This window comes from Sphaeramia orbicularis, chromosome 4 (assembly GCF_902148855.1).
Source record: "Sphaeramia orbicularis chromosome 4, fSphaOr1.1, whole genome shotgun sequence".
In the NCBI taxonomy this organism is placed as follows: domain Eukaryota; kingdom Metazoa; phylum Chordata; class Actinopteri; order Kurtiformes; family Apogonidae; genus Sphaeramia; species Sphaeramia orbicularis.
The window spans coordinates 37,612,720-37,639,885 of record NC_043960.1 but is presented as its reverse complement, the minus strand read 5'-3'; the positions used below and the strand labels follow the sequence as shown (position 1 = coordinate 37,639,885).

Sequence of the window (27,166 nt, the reverse complement as noted above, 5' to 3'; positions counted from 1 at the left end):
CTCAAGACCAGCAACATCTCTTTTAATTTGCGACTCGGCCTTGCACTATTGTTTAATAAGGCTAAATGGAGTCTTTTGTGGCTGCATTCTCACATGTGAAGCTATTGAGTGGCACATTCTTCTCTCTAATTTGACAGCACTGCCTCACCTTCTGCTATTTCATGTTCTCCTTCTCTTCAAATTTCCCTTTTTCTGTCCCCCTTCTTTTCCAGCCCTTCATTGTTATCACTGTCTACTTCGAGATGAAAACCTCCCCTCTCTCCCCCACATCATGACTTATAACTGACTGTCCGGAAAGAAATCTCCGTAGGAACAGTCTCTATAAAAACGAAGCTGCTGTATCTCTCTCTGCACAACTGCCTCGCCTTTTTCCTCTTCGTTCTCTCTGCCCTTGTTCTTGAAAACTCTGAAACTCATCCAGCGTCCCACAGCCACCTATCCAGTCACTATAAACAAACCCACTTCAACACGGATGTGAGCAGATCCAAATACAATGCAGCAAGAGGAGAGAAGAGGGTAATAAAATGTCAGAGCGGTGGGTAGTGGGTAAAAAGTGAGATATCTCCACCAAACCCTTCTAAATAAACCATCTGGTCTTTACTGTCTTAAATCCCATCAGTCGTAACCCAGGAGGGAGATGCATTAAAATGTGAGAGAAAAAAAAGAAAGACATGATTTGCTGTGATGGTATGAAAGCTCCAGCAAGAACGTCAGGAGAAGGAGAGAAATGTGAGATAAATACAATGAGGTAGAGGAAGGAGAAAGGGCTTTGACAAGAGCAAAGACAGATTGTGGAGAATGGATGCAGATAGAAGCAGAGAGATGGAGACGGAAGGAGTGAGAGTGAGAAAGATAGAGACGTATATGGCTGAGCTGGCAGCCTCCTTCACTGATTAACATGCTTCTCAGACACGGTGAGAGGGATCAAACCTGCACACAGCCAGGGCCTCGGAGTTATGCCTGCAATGCAACGATATGTGTGCGCGCGCGTGTTTGTGTTTATTTCCGTTTGTTTGTTTAGACGTTGGATCTAGTACTCGGCACACACACGGTAAAGCATGTATCTTTGTTCGCAGCTGCCTCGTGTGCTCAGCTGTCAACCGGAGAAGTCTCTTGATTGACACCACAGCGTGCAGGGTGTGTTTGGGTGTGTGTTGAGTGTGTGTGTGTGTGTGTGTGTGTGTGTGTGAACCCCAGCCCTCACCCCCTGAGATGTGACATTCAGAGTATCCAAGGGGGGGCAGATAAAGCAAGAAAAGGCAATCGAGAGTTACCGTATAGTGCAGGGAGTCATTCTGAAATTGATACAGGTGGAAGTTATCGGATTAAATTGGATGAGCAGGTGGCTGATTTGTGGTGAGGGGAGATAGAGTGGCAGAGAAATGATGGTGAAAACGAGGGAGGGGAGGTTAGGTTAGTTAGAGATGTAAACATGAGGCTAGGATGATGATGATGTAGAAGGAGAGTGTGCGGCCATATAATGTGACTGCATGTTGTCGCTTTTCCATTGACCCTCAAATTACACAAATATAACTTGCACGTAAAAATGTACCTAATGGAAAAAAGACAATTTCACCAAAAGTCTCATTTTTCGATTAAAAGTTTTTGCACTGGCAAGAGGTGGTTTTTCAGGTGTAGCGCAAATGGTATATCACGCAAAACTGCAATGGACAGACCTTTTTTCGCAACTAGAGTCAGGTGAATTAAAAAAACGGATGTTGACGGATGTTACAACAAGCGAAGAAGAAGAAGAAGAAATATGTCGCAGTATGTGTGGACACACCAGGAAACCTAATCATTTTTTAAATTTAGTACGAGCTAGAGGGGTAATATATAATAATAATGAATATATCTGTATCTGTAAATCAACACCATATTTATGTTCGTCATCATGTTTATGGAATGACTTCTCGTGTCATCTTGCGTTAATAAATAAAGAAATCATCGCATTTGTGATTTAATGGAAAAACTGACATTACGCACTTGTGTTTTTCGAGTAAATATCGGTAAAGTTTTGCACAGATGTCCAGTGGAAAAGCGATTAGTGTTGTGTGTTTGTCAGAGTTGCAGTTACATTTTTCTCCACCTTTACCAGCCTTCAACTGGGAGATGATAGTATGGCTCCAGCCTCTGTAAGGAAGTAGAAAATTGCTTTTAGATACTATTTATGATGAGGGCGTTCACCACAGAGTGTTTGACAAGGTAATTTTCCTGTGAAATTTTCCATTATAAATAAAAAATCCAGACACGGACATTGGACATCTCATTCCTGAACAGTATAACTTGTGGCTTATATAACGATTCTACACAGTGAATTACTTCAGCTACACTGACTTTGAATTAAAAATGCTGGGTTTGACAGCTTGACATGGCGTCGCATGGCGTATATTGGTGCCTTCGTGCACTGTGCGTGAAACGAAGGTGTAGAACGGGGTGGGTAAACACCATTAGCATAGAGACATGTCATTGTGGAGCACAGGCTTGAACCTGAAGACCTCCTCATTGTTTCTTACCCTGTACTAACCTCCTCTCCTCCTTAAGAGAAATTGCTTATATCGTAAATTTTAACTGCCCGTTCACATACAGTGGATTGTCCTGCATGCAATAGAGTTTGACCTTGTAATTGTTATGTTGAACAACTTTCTGTTGTGTTTTAGGAGATAAAGCAAGTGGATGATGCAATATTTGGTGTTGTTCATTCTCTGCCAGTACTGATGAAGACCACTTTAAATGTGCCAACAACAGGATGGTTGGAAGAGCTCAACACACTTCAACTTAGATACTGTACATACAAATAGACAATACACAAGCAAAGAAAGAAAAAAATCAGTTTCGCAAAAAGCACCAACCTCACAACAAAAGCAAATACAGACATTTGCTGTTAGAAGAACAGATGATGGTGGAAACTTGGTAACTTATGTTCAGCTGATTTTCTAACACCACACTAACAAGTAGACCAAAAAATAAAGCATGTCCCAGCTGGGTTTGTCATTTCTAATCCCTATAAAATATAATGCAGGGACATACTGTATAGTGGTCAACATGACTGTCTGTAAGTCATTGTTTTGTTTCCGGAGCTCAAGTGGAAAAACCATTGAGTATTTTTCCACCCAACCTAATGGCTAGGGTGGTGTCTTTTGTCATTGTCTGTTGTTCATCTGTCTTGTTAGTTTGCCAGATGGTTTCAGTCTATTAAATTTTGTAAATGCAGTATGTTGTTAACTGACTCAAGGTGCCATTTTCTGAAACTACTCAGCTCCTCTCAATGACCAAAGCCAATGAAACTAATCTGAAATCTGCAACAAGTACCACTTTTTTCCAAATGACTTGCTTATAATGACACTGGTTTGTGTCCCTGCAAATATTTCTGTTATCATCTGTGTTACTTGTGACATGTTTCTCTATGGACTGATGTTTCAAGATTTTATAGTGCATGTGTGGTCAAATTGTTGATGTTTTTCTAATTTTGTCATGAATTGTCTATTTACATGAGTTTTCTTAAATTGCAATGAACTGAACTCTTTTGGTACTTGTGTAACAAGCACAAAAACAAACTAGATAATTTCTTTTAAAACATATCTGAGTTGCGATGATGAAAGAAAATTAACTGCTGCTATTTTTTCTGATGGCAGGCGTCATATATATATATATATATATATATATATATATATATATATATATATATATATATATATATATATATATATAGCAATTATTCACTGAAGTTGAAGAACATTACAGTGTTCACATTAGAACAAATTATTTTCAGATTTGAAGTGTCAGCAATAATGAATATAAGCTGAACCATATATTCAGCCATTCATTTGTCACTATTTTACTCAATTTTTTTCTATTATCTGTCAAAGATTAAACTATATGCCTAGTTCTAATGTGCAGATACATTGCAGCACTGTCTGCAGAGTCTTTGTTTAGTTTTTCCTGCTTCTTCATAATACTCCAGATATGCTATTTTTTGCTGACCATCTGACCTCACGCCCCCTTTGAAAGTCACTTGTTGCCATTACAATAAATCCACCTCTCCTCCTGCTTCATGAGCAAAAGGGGCAAACATTCTCCTGATGGGAACATATTGCCCTATTCAGTTACTCTCTAGTATTTATGCAGGATAATACGTGTCCTTGGGGGAATTTTAGCCGAATAATCACATCAAGAGGGGTTCTGTCGAGCTGCAGAACCTCTTATTGCCATTAGCAAGGTTTCTGTATTATTTATAACCATGCTGGAGATTATCGCCCTGTGTGTTTTCCTTTGCTGGCTTTACGGAGCCTCCAGCAAGTGATGGATGGAGTCGCTTTTAGCCTCCCGTCAGTCTCCGAGTGTGTTTTCTTTTCATTTTTACTGCAGTATATCTCGGTTCCTCCTACATGGATGGTTTGAGTGTGATTTATGGCCATGCCCCCTGAACTCTGCCCTGCTAATGACTGTTGTAAACTGTTTAGGAGCCAAAGGTCAGGCCTATCTCCACTGCTGATGTGAAGGGAGAGGTATTTGGAAGCCAAAAAAGATGAGAAGTCCAAGAAGTAAGATGGAGGGTAAAAACATTAAAAAAAAAAAAAAAAGATATGCTCAGTACAGAGAATAAAAGATTCATCTTAACGCTTTATCTTGGAGTCTTTCCTCCTGAATCAGACCCATAATTAACCTGCAAGCTCGTACAGACGCTGTCACACTGTGCTGCAAAAATCTTTGTTCTGCGCTTTCTAGATTATGACTGTGATGGCTCAGTCTCCTGATGTTTCAGGAACTGTAATTTTGAGGACTGTGAAGGTTAATGACAGTCACACAACTCCAGGGAGAGCTCCAGTAATACTAAGATATCCATTCATCAACAATAAGCTATTACAGGTATTACATTACTGCTCTGTCATCGTACTCTCTTTAGTCAGGGTACCTCTTGCCCGTTAATGGGAGCACATCCGAAGATGAGGAAAGGAGTCAGAGATTATCTTATTCTACCACCAACCTTTAAATCCCTTGAAATTATATATCCATTAGACACATGGCACTGTGTAAAAACTGTACCAAACGATGTAACTGGGATGTAATTGCAAGGCAGCAGAAACACAAGACATGTTTTTATGGTTTTGCTTGGATAAAATGAAAGTGTTGTGAAAATGTTTTGTCCTGCTGCACAAGCTGCACATATCTCCTTCTACATAAATCTGTTCCTCAGAGCATGGAAAAATCTGTGCACAAAGGTCACTCTTCATTTTTCATTTATTGTGCGCTCCCCTTTTTTCTTTCTCCTCGTTTTCGCTCTTTCTCTCGCTCGTTCCTTAAATGTGCGCAGTGTTATTGAGGCTCCAGGATTTCATGGTGATGCAAATATCCAGTAAACAGACCCCGGGTCACTGAAGTCCCAAGCAAAAGGAGAGACATCATGAGGATTTCACTCGAATGGAGGGAATTCCTACATCGTTTTTACATTAGAGATAGAGGGGAATACTGTGGTTTGGCTTAAACGAAGGCGCAATACCCAGAGGAGAGTGTGTGTTTGTTGTGTGCAGCTGAGCCGAGTGTATGTGCTAGTGCTGATACAGTATGTGCATCTACTGTGCATTAGGAAGTCACAGAGGAGGTTAACTGTCTGCTGTTAGTGGAGCAGATTTAAGAGGGGGGTTTCACGGAAGCAAAGCAAAACTTCACTGATAAAAAAATGAATGGGGAGTTCTTCTCTGGGTTAGGAATGGAGAAAAAGTAATGTGAAATTCAACAACAAGGTGCTCTTCAAGTAACTCTTGAAGGTCAAAGCAAAGTGGAAAAAACAAGTTCACTTTTAATCCAGTCTGTTGTATGGTTGGATATAGCTTTGATGTGAAGCAAAACACCGGACCAAACCGGTAAACCAAATGAACCACTATTATCGTACGTCCACTCAGCAGACGCTCTCCAGTGGAAGTAATGAGATTGTCAGAGCCCATGAATGAGAGCAATTCCAGTCCGCTCTGTACTGGTAATGCGCCTCTAACCTGGTTTGACAACAACCAACATACACTAAATACTGAGAGCAGAACACTATCTCGCTGGCACAGCTCTGATAGGTTTGGCTTTATGAGCCTACTGCTTCACTAATATCAGTTTTGCCGTGACTTTTTTTCGATCTGCTGCCTCACCCATGATGTTTTTTTTAACTTTATTGTCCACTTCTGACATCTTGCCATGTTGGTGCACCATTTGTTCTCTTTGACACTGAAGTCACCCTGTTAACTCTTGTTGTCTCAAAAACCGCATGAACTTCCCTGTACACATACTCAACATGCACCATGCACCATGTGTATCTTCCGGTTTCTCTACCATGTGGTCTTCATGTTGTTGTTCTTAACACTTTAGAGGGCACTCGTTGAAATACTCTGAAATTCAAAATGTATTCATTTAATTCAAAGTTATTGAACATTGTCAACTACCTCCTTGTCGGTTGGCATGACAACAGTCTCCCCTCTCTTGCCATTAAACATCTGAGCAAAGAAATAAACACATGCAACAAAACAACTGTCATCCCAGATAGCAAAATCATTATGGCTTAAATCTGGCCCAGAACTGGCATGCCATTTGGCAAAGATCTGGGCAGATGATCTATTTTGGGCCTAAATGGCCCAAAATAGGCAAGCCAAAATCAAACCAGAAGGAAGCCAAAATTCACCCAAAACTAATTGCGGACTTCCAAAATATAGCCATAATTGTCCCAGATAAGTCCCAAATCCCCATAATCCTGCCAAAAAGTAGCCAAAACATGCCATACCATCCCTATACTTGATCCCGCTCTTTGCCCAGTCTTTTGGTTAACCAGACATATGCCATAACTCAGCCATATATTGCTGGTGCCTCCATATCTATTATGGATAACCTTAATCATACCACAGTTAAGCCTAAAGGTTTTCATAATGCCAAAAGAAAGCCAAAAATGCCAAATGTATGCCATAATACTGCCAAAATATTTGCTATCTGGGATGAGGTCATAATCTGACAAAAATCACTCATATTCACTTACAACTTCAAAATGTCTATAAAATCTCTCTGAATCACTGTATAGTGGTATAAAAAAAAAAAAAAAATGCTTCTTGTCCTCACTGAGGCACGGGATTGGCCACATATTTAATGTTTGTGGAAATTACCAAAAATAGTCACTTGCCCAATAAAGGGTTAAACTCCCCCTAGGTCATCACCCACTCTGCTCTGTTTATTATAAACTTAATATTATGCTCATTACATTGTCCTGTGGCTCATTAGAGCAAAGCAAAACTAGTTGAATTTAGACACTTTTTAATTGACGCACAACCTCTCATTATAAATGTCTGTTCATCCAGATTTAACAAATAAAACAACTCCTGCCCTGGACCACTGTAATAATGATGATAAAAATCACATATTAAATCACAAATAAACCAACATGTTTTGACAGTCAAGAGTTAGTATGCTTCATATCTTTCCAAACTGCCAAACGACATCATGGACTTTCATTATAATTAAGCTGGGCTGTCATTGTTGTTTCCACTTTGATTAAAAACTTAATTTACAATGAATATTTCATTCCAGAGACAACATCTAAGAGGTCAAGTCAAGCAATTAAATCCAGGAATGTCAAACAATGAAACAAGGCAATCTAGAACTTTGTAGGCAGATCTACTCGTACTAAGTATAATAGAGCAGAAAAAATACTTTTAATGCTGAAACAACACAAGTCTGATAACAGAACAGAAGTGATTTAGTTGAGTTTGTTGTTTTTATTCAGGAGTCCTGCAGCTGCAGATTTGACCCCAACCTTCGTCAGCAACAGTCCAATGAAACAGGACAAATGCATGTAGAGGTTGTTTTTGTTGCATTAGTAATGGAGCTTTTGAATGGAAGATCAGAAGGAATGATAAATTCAAAGGCTGTGATGATGAGAGCATTAAGAAATAAAATCCACAGTGTAACAGGTCCAATGAGTTAGAAGACTTCAAACATTAGAGAGCAGCTTGTGATGTTTGGAGAAACTATTTATTTTTCTGAAACTGGTCACAGAGGCAATACTTTTAGTGTAGTGTCAATGCGTAGCTGGGTGTAAATAGCCACACAGCAGCTTTTTAGCTATTTACAACCAAGCATCCACATAAAAGAAATAATAAACTAAATAATGTGTGATGTTAAAATAAAACATTAATCTCATATACCCAGACCTATCTACACCCTTGGATTGGAGATAGTTGTGGCTCCATCAGCTATCATCGGTCTGGAAGAGGAGAAAAAATATGCTCTATGGGTTCTTTGGCTAGTATGTACCTTTTCAAACTATGTTTCTCAAACTTTGGTTCAGGACACAAATGGGTCACAGAACTGTTTTATAGGTCGGCAAAGATCAGAGAAAAACGTATAGCAAGAATATGATGTGAACTGAAGAGGAGTGTTCAGTAGCAGAATATAAATGTTGACCTCTACAAAGCTTTGTGAAATGCACAGGAGAGGCGTTACTTATAAAAGATACAACAAGATGGAAATGACAATGATAGCATAAAAGACATAAAAGGTAAAAAAAAAAAAAAATGCATAAAAGATAAAACAAGACACTACTTAAATGATGCAACAAGCTGAAAATGATAGATGATAATTCTTGATGTGGGAACCACTGTTAAATGGGTGACGCTCAGCTTAGGCAGCAAAGGATGTCCTGACAATATAAATATATGAATATGTATTGTTTAAGATAACTAAATCCAAGCAAAAGAGAAAACACCAAATAAAATGTTCTTCATGTTTGTCACAACTTGTCATTTTCAGTGTGTATTTTCTACTTGGAGGTTATTGCTGCTTTCTGTGTAAGGATGTGAGGAGCGCTGCTAACAGAGGGAAGGACATGACTGAAATTGTTGCCCAATGGTAGGATTATTCCTGCAGCGTACAACCTGTGAACCAGACTATTATAATGTAAATCTCATATCGATCACGGGATGTGGTGGGCAAATGGAGCCAACACTAGAGTTTCACCTGGGATACAATGTGAGACTAAGGTTATGTGTGTTATGTGTAGGAAAGGAGAGTGTAGAGGCAAATCTTAGTGTTATGTTTTGGTTTCTTCATTCTTGATTTTTACCTCTTCTAAAATAAATAGACATCAAAGAATGTTTTTACGCGCTGGACAACATTGTCGCCACACACAGCGGTAAAACAACTGTGTTGCTCCGACGTCCATCTTTATTAGCAAAGTCAAAGAGAACAACGGAACAGGTATTCTTCAAACAAATCAAGCTCACATAGCAGGACTATTCCCCCTTGTGTCCAAACATATATAAATCCTTATGGTTCCCCAAACAACCATATAATATATTTACTCCTGTTAAGCAAACATACAAACATGAAATAATACAAAATAAACGCAATAATGGAATTATTATAAGGAACTGTAGGAACAAGGAATTGTAGGAACAAATTGTAGGTACAAATACTTTACAATAGGCCTACGCAATATCTAAATAGCATGACTAATATCTCAGTACAGAGTACATGCGTATTTACATCTCAATAACTTAGAGATAAAGAAGAAATACAGTGTTGACATTACAGTTTAATCAAATCACCTAGCGTAGATTTGACTGACTGATGCAGACTCATAATTGACAGTGTTGCGTATATTGACAAAGTTCCTGTTTCAGCAATATGCACAGGATAAAGCATTGCTCCCTGAGGGACTCCACGCATCAGTTTTTTGATAGAAAGTTCTCAAGAGATACAGAAAAATGTTGTCTCTTTAGATAAGCTGCAAACCAGGCAACAATCAAGCCAGAAGGTCCTTCCCACTTGTCTACTTTTGGCTCCGCTCAGAGATAAATCTGGCAATGTGAGAGCGCGATTGGCTCAGTGTTCTTCCTCTTTTCTGTTTCTTTGTCGTTCTGTGTCTCTCATTCCGTACATTCTTTGGCCTCACTCTCTATATATCCGGTGTGACTCCCCCCCCCCCCCGTTTGAATGCCTCGCTTGTCTCTCTTTCACCTCTGTTTCTCTTCAGCGCTCCCTGGAGTGCATTATTTTTGTCATTTTCTTTGTCCTGCCTTCTCCTCTCACTACTCTCCCTCCTCCTTTTTATATCCACTGTGTTCATTTCCATCTTTGCCTTAAATTGTCCCTCCCAGCCCTCTGTCTCACATCTTATTCTTTATTCCCTTTCCTCATCATCCCTGCTGCGTACTGATATTATTACTAACTGAAGTAGATCCAAGCAGCATCGGACTATCACCTGTCATTGGTTCAACACACTCCATAAAGCAGCGTCTCCTCTGTTACTCATACAACAATTAGGCCAGTCTCAGGGAAATCTATGGGGTGTCTTTAAGTCCACATAAAGAAAATGGAACAATCATAAAACCCCTACTGCATACTTAATATCCTTTTGCATGTACCGCATAGTCTCACGCACCTAACTCTGAAGGTCATCACGGCGATGTGTAACAATAAAAAGCAGCGCAAAGTGGAGCTCATCCCCCTGCCAGAGGCAAAGAAGTATTTCTTTGAACATTAATTCCTCTTTAAAAGTTATTAAGTGTTTTAAGGAGTCGGCTTAAAACTTTGGGTAGCTTGAGTGTGCGTTGTTTAAAGTAACAAATACTTTTAGACCTTGAACTCTCCGTGATGTTATCATTGGCTCCATTCCAGTCTCATATACAATTCTATCTTAACGGACTGGAAATTAAATGGAACCAAGACAAGTTTCTGGTCCGAATAGTCACATTCTGCTTTTTTCTCCGACTACTATTTACAATAACCCCACAAGTAAGAAGTAAGTAATCTGTACGATGGTATTAATTAGGGTTAGGGGTCAACTTTTCCTGGACTTTTAAAGGCCAGAACAATAATGGTAATTTAGAGCAGAGGAAAAACAGATAGCACTTTATTGAGCTGATATTATCATTCACCACAACTTTTACAGCGAAAGCAATATGCGTCTTTGAAATTAATCTTTCACTTTATTAGAAAACAGATAACATTTGAAGTGAAGATCTAAGTCAAAGTAATAAATGGCTAAATAAACAAACACTCAGCTGAACATCAAACTAATCCTATGAAATCTAGGTGGGGGTGATTACTTTATCTTCTGAACTATTACTTTTCCTTGAAGTGTTTATGTCTGATAGTCTCTGGTTTGTGAAATGCTTTATCGCTGCTGCTTAATCATCCAAATCGATTAATCGGTCTACCTCTAATAGGGGCTGCACAATACTGGGGGAAAAAGTGAAATTGTCACTTAAATAGATATTTTAGTAAAGGACAAATCATTATTGAATCATTAAAGCTGCAGTACTTGATTTTTTTAGCATCATTGGGAAAAAAACATCCTCGATTTCCTTTGAGAATATTGTCTTTACTGTGTTTTCAGGGTGTTTTTGTCTAATCACAGGTGTTTTCAGACATAAAAGGGGTTAATATGTGATCAAAAGCTGTAATTATTATTACCACAGATCCGATTCTGGCAGACCTAACCTTGATATGAAACATAGAAGTGGCATCATTGTCCCATAACAGCATGAAACAACATCAGGTTCACCTGTATTTACATTTAGTTGTTGGATTTGGACTGAGAGGACAGAGCTGCAGAAGGAAGGGGTGTATTTCCCTCCATGATTTCAATTCCTACTGCTTTAGTTGAAGATCATTTCTTCATTTCCAGATTAGTTGCAAAATGAAAATTCCACAAGTTTCCCTTTGTATCAAGGTTATTATCGTTAAAGGTGCTGTACAGACTTTCTATGTGATCTTAAAAAAGTCTCATTTTTATATATATGCCTGATCGTAGTTCGCAATTTAAAATGAGATTATCAGCACCAAAATAGATTATTTCCAAATGCTATTTCCCGCTTTCCTGGTCGGGTTGGTGAAGACTGGACTGATTTATGGCAGACCTATGTCACTGTGACAACACCACACCAACCGGCAGAGTTTAGTAGTGAGACATAAGCTGAACGAGTGAGAAGTAAGATCTGTCCTTTTTCCTAAAGAAAGGAATTTCTTGGATTTATTTAGTTGTAATGGTGGACACTGGAACTGGAGCTGGACTGGCAGAAAGAAAAAAGAAAAAGAAAACTAAACAGTAGAGTGAAAAAGCACAGACTAAAACACTGATGTTGAATGACTGAAGTCATTTATGAAAATGCTTGAATACTTTGTGGAAAAGCTAGAGCAAATGTATATTATTTGGACACGTCTTAAACACTGGTCTGTGTGTAACACAGCTCTGGATTGAAAGAGACATAGAAGCAGGAGTCAGACTTTCAATGTTTGGTTTCACTTTTGTTTTCACTCTAGTTATTAAACTTCACTACAAACGGACTTTATGAAGTTTGTTTGTTGTCTTGTTTCAAACGTCACTTTGCACCTGCAAGTTACTGTCTGGAAAAAAGAAATGCAGAGTCGTAAAGAGGATCCGCTCTTCAGTCATTAGCTTCAAAACAAATGCACCCTGGCCAGAATTATGCCCTCACGACAGTAGGCGCTAGTGCTCATGGGAAACAGAGTCTTTGTCCCTTAAAAACGCCACAGATTCCGACCGAAGGTGTCACTGTAATCTACTTTAAACGAATTCTCTGTATAGGACTTTTAGCAAAAACTAACAAAATGATGAAAACTAGAATTGAAAAAATATTTGTGTTAATTGAAATAAATAAAAACTATAAATAAAAGAAAAAACGATAACTAACTGAAACTGTATTGTGTGCTAACTAAAATGTATATAAATTATGGATACAATTTTTTTTGTCTTTGTCAATGTCAGATTGATATGAAATCGATTTATTTTGTTTTAGCAGTTTTAGCTGGCGGCACCATACGGCACTTCACAGTGCGTCACTTCTCATCACTCGTGGTTTAGAGTCGGCTTCTCGTCCCAACTCTACCTGGCAACATAGAGACTAAAGTTGGGAGAAGGCAGCAGAGTCTTGTATGGGATTTCTTTGAATACGACGGCGAGGAAGATAAAAGATATGAAAAAACTAAAACTAATACTAAAACTAAGCATTTAGAAAAAACTAAAACTAATAAACACTAGCAAACCTGCTCTAACAACTAATTAAAACTAACTGAATTAGAGAAAAAAAATCAAAACAAAATAAAACTAAACTATAATGAAACATCCAAAACTATTATAACCTTGCTTTATATCAGTACAAAAAAGTTGTCCCATAATTTTTTTTCGTTGTTAAAACATGTCCTGTGATGTTAATATCACGAATGCACACATCATGTTAATGCTGCTCATATGATATACTCCACAGCCCTACTATTAATCACATTCTACTTCTACACCAAATGCATTACAAAGTACCATCACTAAGCTGCAACTACAGGTGCATGTGAGCTGTAATTGTACTATAACTGTAATGGTGAGTGCTTCTGAAGTATATTAATGATCTAAACATCCAGCAGCAGCATTAACATTCATTTGTACCCATGTTGTAGTCCAATATTTACCCTCCTTATAGCTGCATCATTACAGGTAGCGATGATTAAGGAGCTGGCTCATTCTGCTGAAGATTGATGAAAGTAGTATAAAGGTAACCAAAACAGAGGGCTTGACAGCTGTGGAACAGAAAATATTTGGCTTAAAGATTTTTAGTGCTCCATAAAACTTAAGGGAAGCACAAAGTCATAACTCTCTGCTGGATCTTCTTTGTGAGTGATGGCTTGTCACATTACATCCTTCTTCTGATTGTCAATAGGGCAAATATTTATGAGTGTGACTATTATAGAGAGCTGGAAATTATAATTGGATGATTATAAATAGACTTGATTTGAGCTGAACCTTGTTTTAATTCTTTCTTACTCTGCACAGGCTTTTAAAGCTGTTCAGCCGGTGTGAAAAAGGGAATATATCACAGTTCATTGTTAGAGTAGTGTTCTACCAGTGCCGATACATCTGCATAATACTTGACAACCACTCTATTACATATTTTAATCATAAATACCCCAACTGCCACACTGTCCCCATTAATGCTGCTCTATTTCATTTCCATTTTTCCCATATCTAGGACACGCATAATCTTGGTTTTCTTCCAGTTGTTCAATTTTCAGTGCAAGTACCTCATGGATGTGTAAAGGAAACACACTGAGAACATACACATTGACAAGGCTGGGACTCAGGGAGATGCAAGAGAGAAGCAGAAATGTGAGAGAAGTGAGAGCTTAACAAGATGGTGAAACAGAGACTGAGCAGAGAGCCATGTAAGAGCCATGGCAACTGTAATAAGTGACAAAAGCGTTTCAGAGCATATTAGTGCCTTTCATTTGATGATGAGGAGTTCTATTTGAATGTAAAACATCCAAACCCCTGCAGTACAGGGTCACTGTCTTTTTAATACCAGCCGCTAATGTCACATTGTAGACATTGCTCACATAATCATGTCTTTCAAGCCTTTGTTTTTATCACAGCTGTATCACTCTGCAGAGCTGTGCTGAAGACACATAGGTCATTCATAATCAGTGATCTCTTATAACACTGAGGTGATCATCCGAGGTCGGAGTTAATAGAGAGCAGAGAGGCCTCGCTTCTTCTTTGTCATTTTTAGCAGCCAAATGATCCTGTAATGTCTGTGTTTTAGAAATGACCTGCCTAAACACCCATAAACAAATTGATGTGTGGTGATGAGAGCAGACATATTAACACCTCTATGTAAATCCTGTTGAGGCATCAGAGCATTGAGTGGATTAAGGAGGTGCACGTCATCAATAGTAAAGAAAAGTTTGGATACAGCAGGAGGGTATTAAAGTAGAGGTGGGAAGTCAAGTAGAAATATTTCATGTTCAAGTATCTGTATTAGAGAATTTATTTTTGATTACTTTCAACCCAAATACATGTATTTTCCGCTTACTTTTTAAAAACATGTTTTTTACATTAGTATAACTGCATTTGAAGTGAGGTATTGATCATTTTTATTTTGTATTATTCCACACGTTCTCGCCATCAAGACCAATTTCAACCTAAAAGGAAAATAACTCTTATCAAAGATGCTGCAATCAAAATTCAGCAGCAAAAGGCATGGTAATATTTTGAGTTCTGTTGCTGATACTGAAAATGGATTTTCTTATTTTTGAAGTGTTAATGTTTTTCATTATTTTTTTTTATAGCTTCCATTAGAATAAGTCAAAACCTACAAGTACCTTGGACATATTGTATCTGATAGTTTTAGTGATGATAATGACATTCAAACTAAGGTTATAGGAGTCTTTATGGCAGGAGTAATTTTATCTCTTGCAGGTTTTATTTTTGTCTTATTGTGTTATTTTTTATCTTTTTGCTCAAATATTTATCTCTGTTACTTATGGGTTAATTTTAAACTTTGTACTGCTCACTCAGAGTTGCTTTTAACAATGCATTCCATATTGTACATGTTTGTTATTGTAGCTGTAGTGCTAGTGGTATGTTCTGTTTTAATAATGTTCGCTCTTATTATGAGATGTTACGGAAAGCAATTTTGAATTTCATACTGCGTTTAAGTCATTCTAGAAATGTTGTCATTTTTACAATTGTTAGCTTTGACTTTTATACTGATTCTACACTTGTTAAATACTGGCACCAGCATCTTTATACCTGTTATTGAAGATAGGGTGTGAGCATGCGTGTCGTTTTTTACATTTATAATCCTTTTTTAGTATTTTTTTAATGCTCATTACTCTATGGACTGTAACTATTTACATGTTTGATACAAATAAACAAATGAAATGAAAAATATTATGTAAAAAAAAAAAAAAACTAAACACGATGTTCCTATACAGCTAATATAAGTGTCCTTCTAAGGGCTAATTTTTACTTTTACATTTTAAATACCTTTCAAAGTCTGTACATTTTTACTTTTACTACACCAAATAAGTTTTTCTTTTCTATACAGCGGTGTCTGTAATTCTACTTGAATGTAAAAAAATGTGTTATACCAGCTCTGATAATTTTCTCTGCATGACATTTCCAAGTTTCACAGCGTATCCACCGTTTATATTAAACCTCTGGTGTTGTCACTTGCCATCTGTATTAACTTGGCACCGAAACAACACTGTTGGGATGGTTCCCAAAATCAATCCATGAATATGTTTGTCACAACACTGAAAACAATGGTCCCCCTGGTGAGAGATGTGACACAGTAATTTCCTACTGACAATGTAGTTTTAAAGTTGTTTTTTTTTTTTCCTTTTTTACATTTAAATCCCTGAGGCCCTCATTGCACACCCACTTCAATATGACTCTACTAATATCTAGTGCCATTTCCGTTTCAAGCTACAGCGCCCTGGGGTTGAACATTTTGGATTAGTGTCCTCCAAATGGTAAAACGTATATGTGACTTGCCTTAATAATAGCGTACTACTACTGTACAGCTTGTACCACGCAGGGAGGTTTCTGAATGAACTCGGCTGCAGCCATTTGTCATAATTACAGAGATGCTTCGGCTGGAAACCACTTACGCGTCCCTTAACACACACATATACACACTCATGCTTTAATACTTGTGTATCTACTTATTCTGCTGTCCCATGAAATCGTATAGCCCAGGGTGTCTAATTATACTAATCGAATGCGTACTGCCTGACATTTATTCATACATTATTAATAGCAGAAACAATAGAATCTGTGATTGGATATACAGTACTGACTTCCCAACTTCTCATCTTCTCTCTCTCTCTCTCTCTCTCTCTCTCCATTTCCCAGTCTCTTTTTTATCTCTCGCTCCATCTCTTTCTCTCCGTCTCTACCCCATAACCCTCTTTTCTTCTCTCGATGACTCTTTCCCCTTCACCTCCTGTAATTTGGCTTGTGGGTGTTGAGTAATTAGCATGCCTCCCACTTTTATTCTGATGTCAGAGTGAGGAATTTGAGAAATGTCCCATAAAGATTATATGTCCTGATAAGGTTATGTCTGGGACTCCATTAAAGAGATGGCCGGCACAATGGCTGTTTGTATCCTTCAGGGAAGAGAGAGAGGGAGAGAGAGAGAGAGAGAGAGAGAGAGAGGAAAAAACTGGATACGACTTTTCCATATTAGTACAGGCAGTACATCAGTATACTGCTGCACTTTATTCTGTATTATCTGAGTTATCTTAACCCATAAAGACCCAAACATCCACCATCAACCAAAACCATCTACTGGTGTAAGATGTTTAATACCTGTTGATCCATTAACCTTATCAATCCATGTAAATAATTGATATAAAATGCAGTTTGTCGTCTTTTCATGGTCATCAGATATGACCCATTTGGACACTCAGAAGCTCCGTAGTGAACATGGAAACACTTTTATCTTCTACAACATTGATTCACCAGTAAAACCCATGGAGTTGGATCAATGACAGTGGATGGACACACTTGTTATTCATATCTTTGCAAGAAAAAAAGTCACTTTTTCTTGAGTTTTTCCTGTTTCTGATATAATAACACACAACTTTAATGTGAGTTTTTATGAATATCTACCTGATCAGTAAATCATATACAGGAAAATACCTAATTTTCACAGAAAAATGCAAAATACAGAGGATATGATGACAAAATGGAATCACTTAAGAAAGTTTAAATATAGAGAACAATTAATTTGGAAACTGCCACAAAATTAGCACTGGGTCTTTATGGGTTAACTGATATTATACTGTTAGTATTTAGAACTGGCTGTTATATTATTATGCATTGTGTTACTTTAACTCATATAGACCCTACTTTTTGTGGCAGGTCCCAAACTATTTTTTCTGTATTTTTAACTTTTCTTAAGTCATTTATCACCATTTATTCTAATATTATGGTCAGTATTATGCATTCTTACGTGAAAATCAGGTATTTTCCTATATTTAATTCACCAATCATGATTGATGTTCATAAAAGCTCAAATTAATGTTGAGCGTTATTATATCAAAAATAGTGAAAATGAAGGAAAAGTGACTTTTTACAGTAAAATCTATCATTAACTGAACATAAACCCAGTGTGTACATCCACTGCCATTGATCCAACTCAATGGGTTTTACTGGTGAATTGATGCTTTAGAAGATGATGGTGTTTCCACGTTCACTACGGAGCCTCTGAACATCCAAATGGGTCATAGCTGATGACCATCAAAAGATGACAAACTGTATTTTGCACCAGTATTTACATGTATTGATAGGTTTAATGGATCAACAATTATTTAAGTTTTTATATCAGTAAATGAGTTTGGTCACCAGTGGGTGTTTGGGTCTTTATGGGTTAAGCTGCATTTCTTGATATTGTAATTCAAGTGATCTGAGAAAACATGACACTTTTGCATCTACTTTTTGGGCCATAACACAGGTTTTTGTCCAATCACAGGTGTTTTCAGGGTGACAGAGGGTTAAATATGTGATTGACAGATGTATTTACACATTGTTGATCAGATTCAGTCAGATGATTTGGATTGAGAGGAGACAGTTATAGGAGGAAGGTGTGCTTTTCAGATTCTGGTATTTTTTTCTTCCTGATTTCAGCTCCTGCAGCTTTAATACTAATTTGATAATATAACAATAATATGACTACATATGATGACCCTCTTAGACATACACAGAATGACTGGTTTGGTGATCTGGTTTAAACAACTGATCAATATCAGTGAAGCCACTAGTGTTGTAGGCAAGACCACCTAAACCAGGAGTGTCAAATATATGGCTTGTGGGCCAAAACCGGCCTCCCAAACTCTCCAGTCTGGTCCTAAGTGCAAAAATTACACTGAAGAAACTAACAGTCAAGGGCATTATTTATAGATTATTACGTTATTATTTTACTCGTCCAGCCTGCTTGGGGTCAATTTGGGCTCTACGTGACCCCTGAACTAAAATGACTTTGACACCCCTGACCTAAACCAAGACCATGTCATGCCCAAGATCAGAGTATTTCAAGACTGATGCAAGACCGAGATTTGATGAGTTAAGGCTAAATCAAGATCACAACCAGATTATACAGCAAGGACCATTACAAGATAAGAATGTGTTAGCAGATATGGCCAAACCAGCCAATTTTCTGGCAATAACACTGACATAAAAAGCATTTTTAAGATATTTCATGTATGTATGTGGGGTAGATGCAAGCCACAAGAACACACAGACGATTTGATTTGTTACACTAAGATTTTCATTCCAGAATTTACACTCTTTGGTGGCTGTTGTCACTGATTTATTCTTTGTGGTTTAAGATGACAAATTTCATTACAGGAGATTTGTCTCAGACACAGCCTATTATCAATTAAACAGAGTCTATAAATATTTTAGATAAAATCTGCCTATAAACACAGGGGGGATGGTGTCTGTTTCAACACAAAATAACTCCATGCAAAGTGAAGTGCACAGAGATTTGGTTTTACGAGTTAAGTGCAGAGGAAAGTGGCTGTTCTGCAAAGCACCGAAAATGTCACCCCATCCAAGACCTTTGGGGTCAAAATGTGAAGACTACACACACTCTGGTATAAATTCCTGAAGCCAGATCTACTTTCCACCACAGTTTTATCAATTTTTTTGTGTACAAATCAAATCAAAATCAAACTATTTTTATATAGCACTTTACAGCAACAAATGACAGCCCATGATAAAATTGAAGACCAATGTCAGCTCATAGAGAATATGAGACATAAAAGAGTGTAAATAATAAACTTTATTGCAGACACAGGTCCATAAACCACAAGCACACAACATACAGAATAAATAAAATAAAAAAGATAAAAAAGAATAAAAAGAATAAAAAAGAATAAAAAGGAGATAAAAAAAATTAAGCACATTATAAAATATACAAACTATTGCACCAATGCTGTCTCAGTAAAAAAAAGGGCCTGGTACATGACAGGTCCACGGTGTACTTTCAGTAAAGTGTTTGTTTTTGCGTTGCTTCACGCCATGAGCATGTGTGACCAAAGCAAAATCCCAACAGTTTTGCATAAAGAAATCCAACCTTCAGTATTCAAATCCGAGAAGTTGCAATTGTGCTTGACAGAAAGAACAGTCAGAGTGTCTTTTGAGTGTTTGTGTTTGTGTTGTGTGTTTCACTGGTGGGGGATAAGACCCTCTCCACATGATTTTCAAAGCAAAGTACTTGCTGGAGCTTTAAGCTGGGGACAAGATGAAAGGGGAGGAACAGGATTTGGTAAATTACAGTATGTTTGAGATGTATCAAGGAAAACACAATGCTAGGCTTGTATGCAGGGGGAAAATTGATAGATAATAATTACAGCTGAGGCAAAGCTGGAGATAATAACACACTGTTTGCAAAATTCTCAGGCTAAAGCAACAAACTTGCAATGGAAGTATCAGCGGGCAGATGTGCATCAACAGCTGAGCCCTCTGAGGTTTGAAGCCCCCACCATAAACAGTCTTTTTTTTTTTTAGATGAATCATTAGAGTAACTTCATTGAGGTATCATTTATATTTCCACATGAATCACATCCAAGACCTGTGCATCCCAGTACCACCCAATGAAAAATACTGACAGTTTAGCTGGGCTGTCAGTGAGGTGATTTGCGTTGCTGGCAAGCATTTAATTTAAGTAAACCACCACTTCTCTCCCTCTCTCTGCCTCTTTCATATCCTGTATAATGCTTGATGTCTGAAGTGCTATTGAGCCTTTCACTCACTCTTTGCCTACAGCTTTAACATTCATCCACAGCCAGTATCTTATCCTCTGTCTTCCCATGAGATACAGAGCCTTTTTCCTCCTTGTTTCTCATGCTTTTCAGATGTGTCATAGGTGGTGCCATGTTTGATGTGGTTGTCGTACCACAATGATCTGGCAGCTTCAGAGCTCACTGGACACTTCTCCCTCACTGGATGACTTAATCCCTCAGATAGCGGCTGTTTATCGCCAGCTCACATCAGGGGAAAAGGGAAGGAGGTGCAGTGGGAATAGAAAGATAGAGCATCAGTTGAGAAAACCAGCCAGCCAGTTAGTTCGTCAGTCAGTGATTGAGTGTTTCGCTGTCGTTGTATGTTTATGTCTGTGTCTGCGTCTTATTCTTCTGCTTCGTTTAGCAACCACTCACTCCCTTTTTTTGCTTTTCTGTCTATTTTTTATTTCCACAGACTCCACAGTTCTGTTGCTATGGCAACCGTGGCCCCTCCCTCCCTCTTCTTCCTGCTGTGTTGGCTGCTCCAAACAGCCAGCTCGGTGTTCCCAGAAGAACCGGGGCCTCTCAACGTCATCCCCACGGAAGGTATGACCTCTTGACTTCTCCCGCCGCTTTCGCCACTTACTGCCAGTGCGTGCCTCCCTCCCAGGTCGTGATGTGTGAGGTGTGGGGTCGCGATCTAACACGCAGGGTGTTGAGCTGAACGGAATGTTTTTGAGGAGGCTCAGGACCATGGTGTGGGCTGTTGAGGTCAGACAGGGTCTCACATGGAGGGTGTTGACTGGTGTCCAGGTCAAGGGGTGTGGGGTCACACTCAGGAATGAGCAGAGTGGAGGACATTCTTTACTTTCCCACACACACATCAGACCCTCCAGAGACGCAGCTCTTTACACACTCAGACATTGAGACTCCATATCAGTTTGGCGGTCTCCAGCAGAGACAAGACCTTGATTGACTGCAGTTCAATAATATTGATTGATAGTTTCCCAGCTGAATTCAGATCCTTCTCTGCATATCAATACTAAAAAGGTGGAGTGTAGTGGTTTCCTACATTGCAGTCAATGTGGCTGTGGTTAGCAGGAGGGATAACTCCAAAAACAAAACCAATAAGAAAAAAAAAAGTCCCCTTTGTTTGTTTCTGCAAACCATCAATACATATAATATTTATGTTTCTGAACCAATAGAAAAAGCAGTAAAAATAAGTTTCATCTCAACCTGTCTTTTTGATATATGTATCATTATATCATTATAGTGTCTACACCAACCCAGCCGCAGCTTTTTTTGCCTTTCCTCTAGAGGAAAGAGGTGGTTTGGGTGGAAGATGGATTCACAAAGTACAGGATTTAGCCACCAGAGACTGGGACACACACCCAACAGCTATAGGGTTACAGGTTTAGGTAATATAACAGCTATGGTTTGAGGTAAGAAAAGGCGGTTTTGGTTTAATATTAACAAATGCATTGTGAATATTTTTTTGTCACATTTGTGTAGAATTTCCCTCTATTAATCAAAACCATGATATCTGTTAATAACCAAAACCAAATGTCCCAAATCAGAAACTTAACCATAAAAATTATTTTTAAAAAATTATTATAAACTTTAAATAAAGAATTGAAAGGTTTGTTGAGAGGGACAGTTAAAAATTGCCATTAGTGGTTAAATACAATGGCACTGAGCCTGTTTACATGACCATAAAAGTCCAATATCTGGGAGTAATCAGACAATTGTAGTAGTCAGAACAAACGCATTTACATGCACTTAAGAAATGCGATAATCGAAAAACCCTGGTTTAGACACGCTCCAGTCCATTGTCTAATGTCTTTCGGAGTATGTACTAACGTAGTGATGGTAGACTTAAACTTCCTTCCATTCACATTTGACTGCATAACTTCTGTTCTCTACTATTTTTAATTGTGTTTACACATGCGCAGATGCAAGAGAACAAAATCAGTCAGATTAACCTGTATTCATATGTGATGACATCAGAGTACTGGGGAGAAATTTAGGTGTTTAGGTTGGATTTAAGAATGCAAATAGTTCAGATCCTTCCATTGGACAATTATTTTGGGGATTTATATGTTTTGGCTGTAACAAGTTCCTTAACCCTAACTGATGCAGGGAGTAGCTTCTCTTTTCTTAAACTACCATTAATTTGCAAAGGTCCATAAACATTGGCCAATACAAGGATTAATCAGGATCAGATACTAAAAGCGTGGTTCAGGGAGCATGAGATATCATTTTTATCACAGAGTCCAGACCTGAACCCCATTGAGAACCGTCGTTATGTTCTGCAGAAGACTTTACACAGTGGTCCAACTCATCATCAATACAAGATCTTAGAAAAAACAATGTGTAGAAATGGTTCACAATTTTTATCTAGAAAGAAATCCAGAATAGGTTTATTCTAGTGATTGGGTTGAAGAGAGTGTGTGTTTGTTTGGATTGAAGGACAGAACAAATTGAGGAGGTGTGCAGGGTGACAGATGGAGAATGAGAAGAGATCAAACTGAATCACAGTGTGTCCCAGACAAGACGCAAGGAGATACTAAAGAAAGAAATTACAATAGGAAATAGCAGAGGCAGTGAATATAAAGAAAAAAGAAAACACTTGAACTGACTAGAAGATGGGATATAAAGAAGCAATGATGGCAGAGCAGAGACAGGATTACGGGTATCAGATGTAAATTCTGTCTCATTTGCCTCCGTCAAGGTCAAAGACAGATAGCCATGCTGTTTTTCAACAATAATCCATCTGATTTATATGCAACTCTTTTTTTTTCAGCCTCACTCCTCTGTTTTCTTTCCACACTGCTCTTTGTGGTGGACAACATGACAGACAGTTGCTGAAAATCCTTCTCCGCTTTAATTTTTGATGTAACTCTTCTGAGACTCACTTTAGTAAATGTACAGTTCCCTGTTCTCTGGAAAATACAGACTGAACATTTTGCTTTACCCTTTTGATGTTTTTGAGATTTCACCCATGTAAGAGTCTGTAAATCATCTGAATCTACCAGCAAATATATTTGTACTCCTAAATCTAACATGTGACTAAACAGTTCTTGAAAATCCCAGTCAGTCAGTTAACATGTAAACTCAATCACATATAATTTCCACATTTTTCACTTAGGTTAATTGCCTCTTTTGTCTCTGTGTTTTTGTGCATTTTATGAAACAGACGTACCTGTTGGCAGCTTCCAGACTTTCAATTCACCTTGAAAGCCTTTTACGAGTGTCAAAATGAATTAACGGAAAGATGAAACCCTCAGGTCATGGACGGTAAAATGTGTGTTTTATGTGTCTCGCTCACGAACAGTGGTGAGGAGGTATCCGGTCTTTCTGGGCCGACCCCACCGAACATGGCTGAGACAAGAGCCTCTCCACATTCAGAGGGTCCTCCAGGTCAACCGGACCCTCTACATCGGAGCAAGGTACGCACACACACCCGCAAAGACCATAAGTACATAGATATTTTTATGCTTTGTATCTTCATTATAGGCAGCACAGACTCATACAAGCACAAATAAAGCTACGTCTGAGTCATTTTCAGCTTTATTATCCACTGTATGGCTTGTTCCTGAATTTGTTGCCAAGTGATATAAATCACTTTGATTGGGAATTAAATTAGATGTTACAATGTCAGTGTCTAATGTAGATATATTGGTAAAATCTACAGCCACATATGTAAAGTGTTAAGTTTATTTAAAAAAAAATATATATAAATGTTAAATAAAGAATTGAAAGGTTTGTTGAGAGGGACAGTTAAAAATTGCCATTAGTGGTTAAATACAGTGACACTGAGCCTGTTGACATGACCATAAAAGTCCAATATCTGGGAGTAATCAGATAATTCTAAGTCAGATCTAATGCATTTACATGCACTTAAGAAATGCGATAATCAAAAAACCCTGGTTTAGACGCTCCAGTCCACTATCGGATTTTTTTCGGAGTACATACGTACATGGTGATGGTAGACTTAAACTTCCCGTTGTCTTCCACTCACATTTGACTACGTAACTTCTGTTCTCTACTATTTTTAATTGAGTTCACACATGCGCAGATGCAAAAGAACAAAAATAAATCTGATTAACCTGTATTCATGTGTGAAGACATCAGAGTATTGGGGAGAAATTTAGGTGTGTTTATCCGATTTCTCATCATCAGATAACTGCTGGTATCAGTAAAGCAGATCAGGTTATACTGTTTACATGATCACTTGAATAATCTGATAACTCCAGAAATCGGATAATGATCGGAGTATTGGTGCGCATGTAAACGGGCTCCCTGATACACACAGCCTGGTAAAGAAAAGAGTCGTTTTCAGCTTTATTATCCACTGTATAGCTTGTTCCTGAATTTGTTGCCAAGTGATATAAATCACTTTGATTGGGAATTAAATTAGACGTTACAATGTCAGTGTCTAATGTAGATATATTGGTAAAATCTACAGCCACATATGTAAAGTGTTAAGTTTCCAAGTAAATGCAGTGTTGAAATGGTGCAACATAATTATAGGTTCAAGTTGGTGTAAGTTAGTGCAACTTTCTAATGAACGTATACATATGCTCACTGTAAGCAACTTGTTAACAAGCTCCTATAGTAACAGAAGCAGTCAGTAAATACATAAACCTAAACTAAACCTGTCCTTAGGCTGAAGTATCAAAACAACATAATGCTCAGAAAGGAGTTCACCATCTAGTTCACATTCTTCGTCCATTAGCTCCTCCTTAGTGTCACTCAGGTATTCACATCTCTGTTTTAATTCATCTTTTACACGCATATGCTTTAACACATAAATTAAATTGGGGGGTAACCATCAAAACTGGATTATTTAAAGACCCTGTGCACTGACACAGATGTTTTAAGTTTTTCCACACTGGTTAGACCTCTGCTCACATTAAGGTTGCATGAGAATAAATATGAGGCCCCCAGAGGACATGAACTAATACACATGATAAATGTTTAAGTTGTCCTGCTCTAACAGGAGCTGCTGAATTAAGCAGAAAATGAAGGGGATATCAATCACAGTTTATGCACAATCCACATGAGTACGCCAAAAAATTCTGAGATGAACCATGAGTCTGAAATGGCCTTAAATATCAAAGTCAGGTTTGGTCATTTATGTTACTGTTAAAGCCTGGCCTTAAAGCCCTGATGTGTAACAGTTAAACACAGAAAAACCTAAGCCTGTTTTGCATTATACATTTGTTGTCAACACTGTTAAAACTCAGGCAAAATCTGTAATACTATTTAAAGTATTGGCCTGTTTCATTTGGTTGCCTCATATCCCCTTTACTAACATTTAAAGGTCTAGTTTGTGAGATTTACGGGGATTTGGGAAGATCTAATTGCACAACTGGAAAACAATAGCCATAAATAGTTTTCATCAGTATATAATCATGCAGAAATGAGGATTGTTTTGTTTCGTTATTTTTTTTGCACAGTCTACCATGTTACACCTCCATGTGAACACAGTAAAAGACTTAATGACCCCTTAACTGCAAAACCCAGAACAAACAAAACAAACACAGGCTGCAGCAGGGGACTGCTGTGTTTTTAGGGAACAGTGGAGGAGTTTTCACATGTTTCACTGCTAAACATCAGTAAATGTCACACATTAACCCCTGTGCTGCATATTACTATTAATATATCTGCTCAAAAAATATACATAGAAACAACTTGTATATCAAATCACATAGTTATTTTGTTTTTATCTGCAGTGAGTTTTGAAATTTACAGAGCCTTTGGTCAGTCCCTGAAGGCAGCATGCATCCCCTTCTCTGAGTCGTCATTGGTTACATCTTTCTATGTATATAAAATAATTAAAAAGTAAAAAAAAAAAAAAACACTATTTCACTCAAAAACATTTATTTATTTTTTATTTTAGGCATTTTTATTTTGGGGTGGGGGGGTATTTTTATATGTTATACCACTTCTGTGAACAAATCAAATTGCTAAATAAATCTATAATCTCCAAATTTCCCTGTACACATAGTAAAGGTGTGTTTTCCTAAGTTATTGAACTTCTTTGAAAATCAGAATTATAACTTTTCAGCTTCAGGCCCCAATATGTTCATTACAGTGTTCCAGTACAAATGAGTCTTTATTTTACTGATAACTGAGAATGTTCCAGACATTTTGATATGTAACACATGGGATATCAGGTATTTCAGGTATTTACTGTGACTTGCATAAGAGTAAATCCACAGCAACTCACCTGATTTTAGAAAATGACAACATCCAGTTTGAATCATACCTTCATAAAATAATGCTATTAGTCCTAATGAACATCATATATGATTTCAGCCTTAAATCTTCATTAGTTTTTGAGATACTGAGGCTTTGCTGAGATTTTATCGTCAAAACAAGTGGTCCAGTAAGTCATTACTTTTGAGCTATTCATTATGGATGCATGACATTTACTGAGTTGTTCTAATATACACGATGTCTTAAACTTCTGTAAAAGTAAGGTCCATTGTTAAGTTGAACTAGATTCATTAAGGCACAAATTAATTAAGTGTAGTTAAGTAATTATTTCCCTGTTGTACATATGAAAATTTTAATGACCCACTTACATTAACTGGCAGGTAGCATAAAG

General features: G+C 37.8%; 1 protein-coding gene across 1 annotated transcript in view; it reads left to right on the top strand.

Moving 5' to 3' along the window:
• sema6bb (sema domain, transmembrane domain (TM), and cytoplasmic domain, (semaphorin) 6Bb) overlaps positions 1-27,166 on the top strand; it is a 184,705-nt gene that overhangs the window by 58,798 nt on the left and 98,741 nt on the right. The window contains exons 2-3 of the mRNA XM_030132778.1: positions 21,026-21,156; positions 23,885-23,999. Coding sequence (XP_029988638.1) covers positions 21,045-21,156; positions 23,885-23,999 — 227 coding nt within the window. The 5' untranslated portion in view covers positions 21,026-21,044. The remainder of the gene's footprint in view (positions 1-21,025; positions 21,157-23,884; positions 24,000-27,166) is intronic.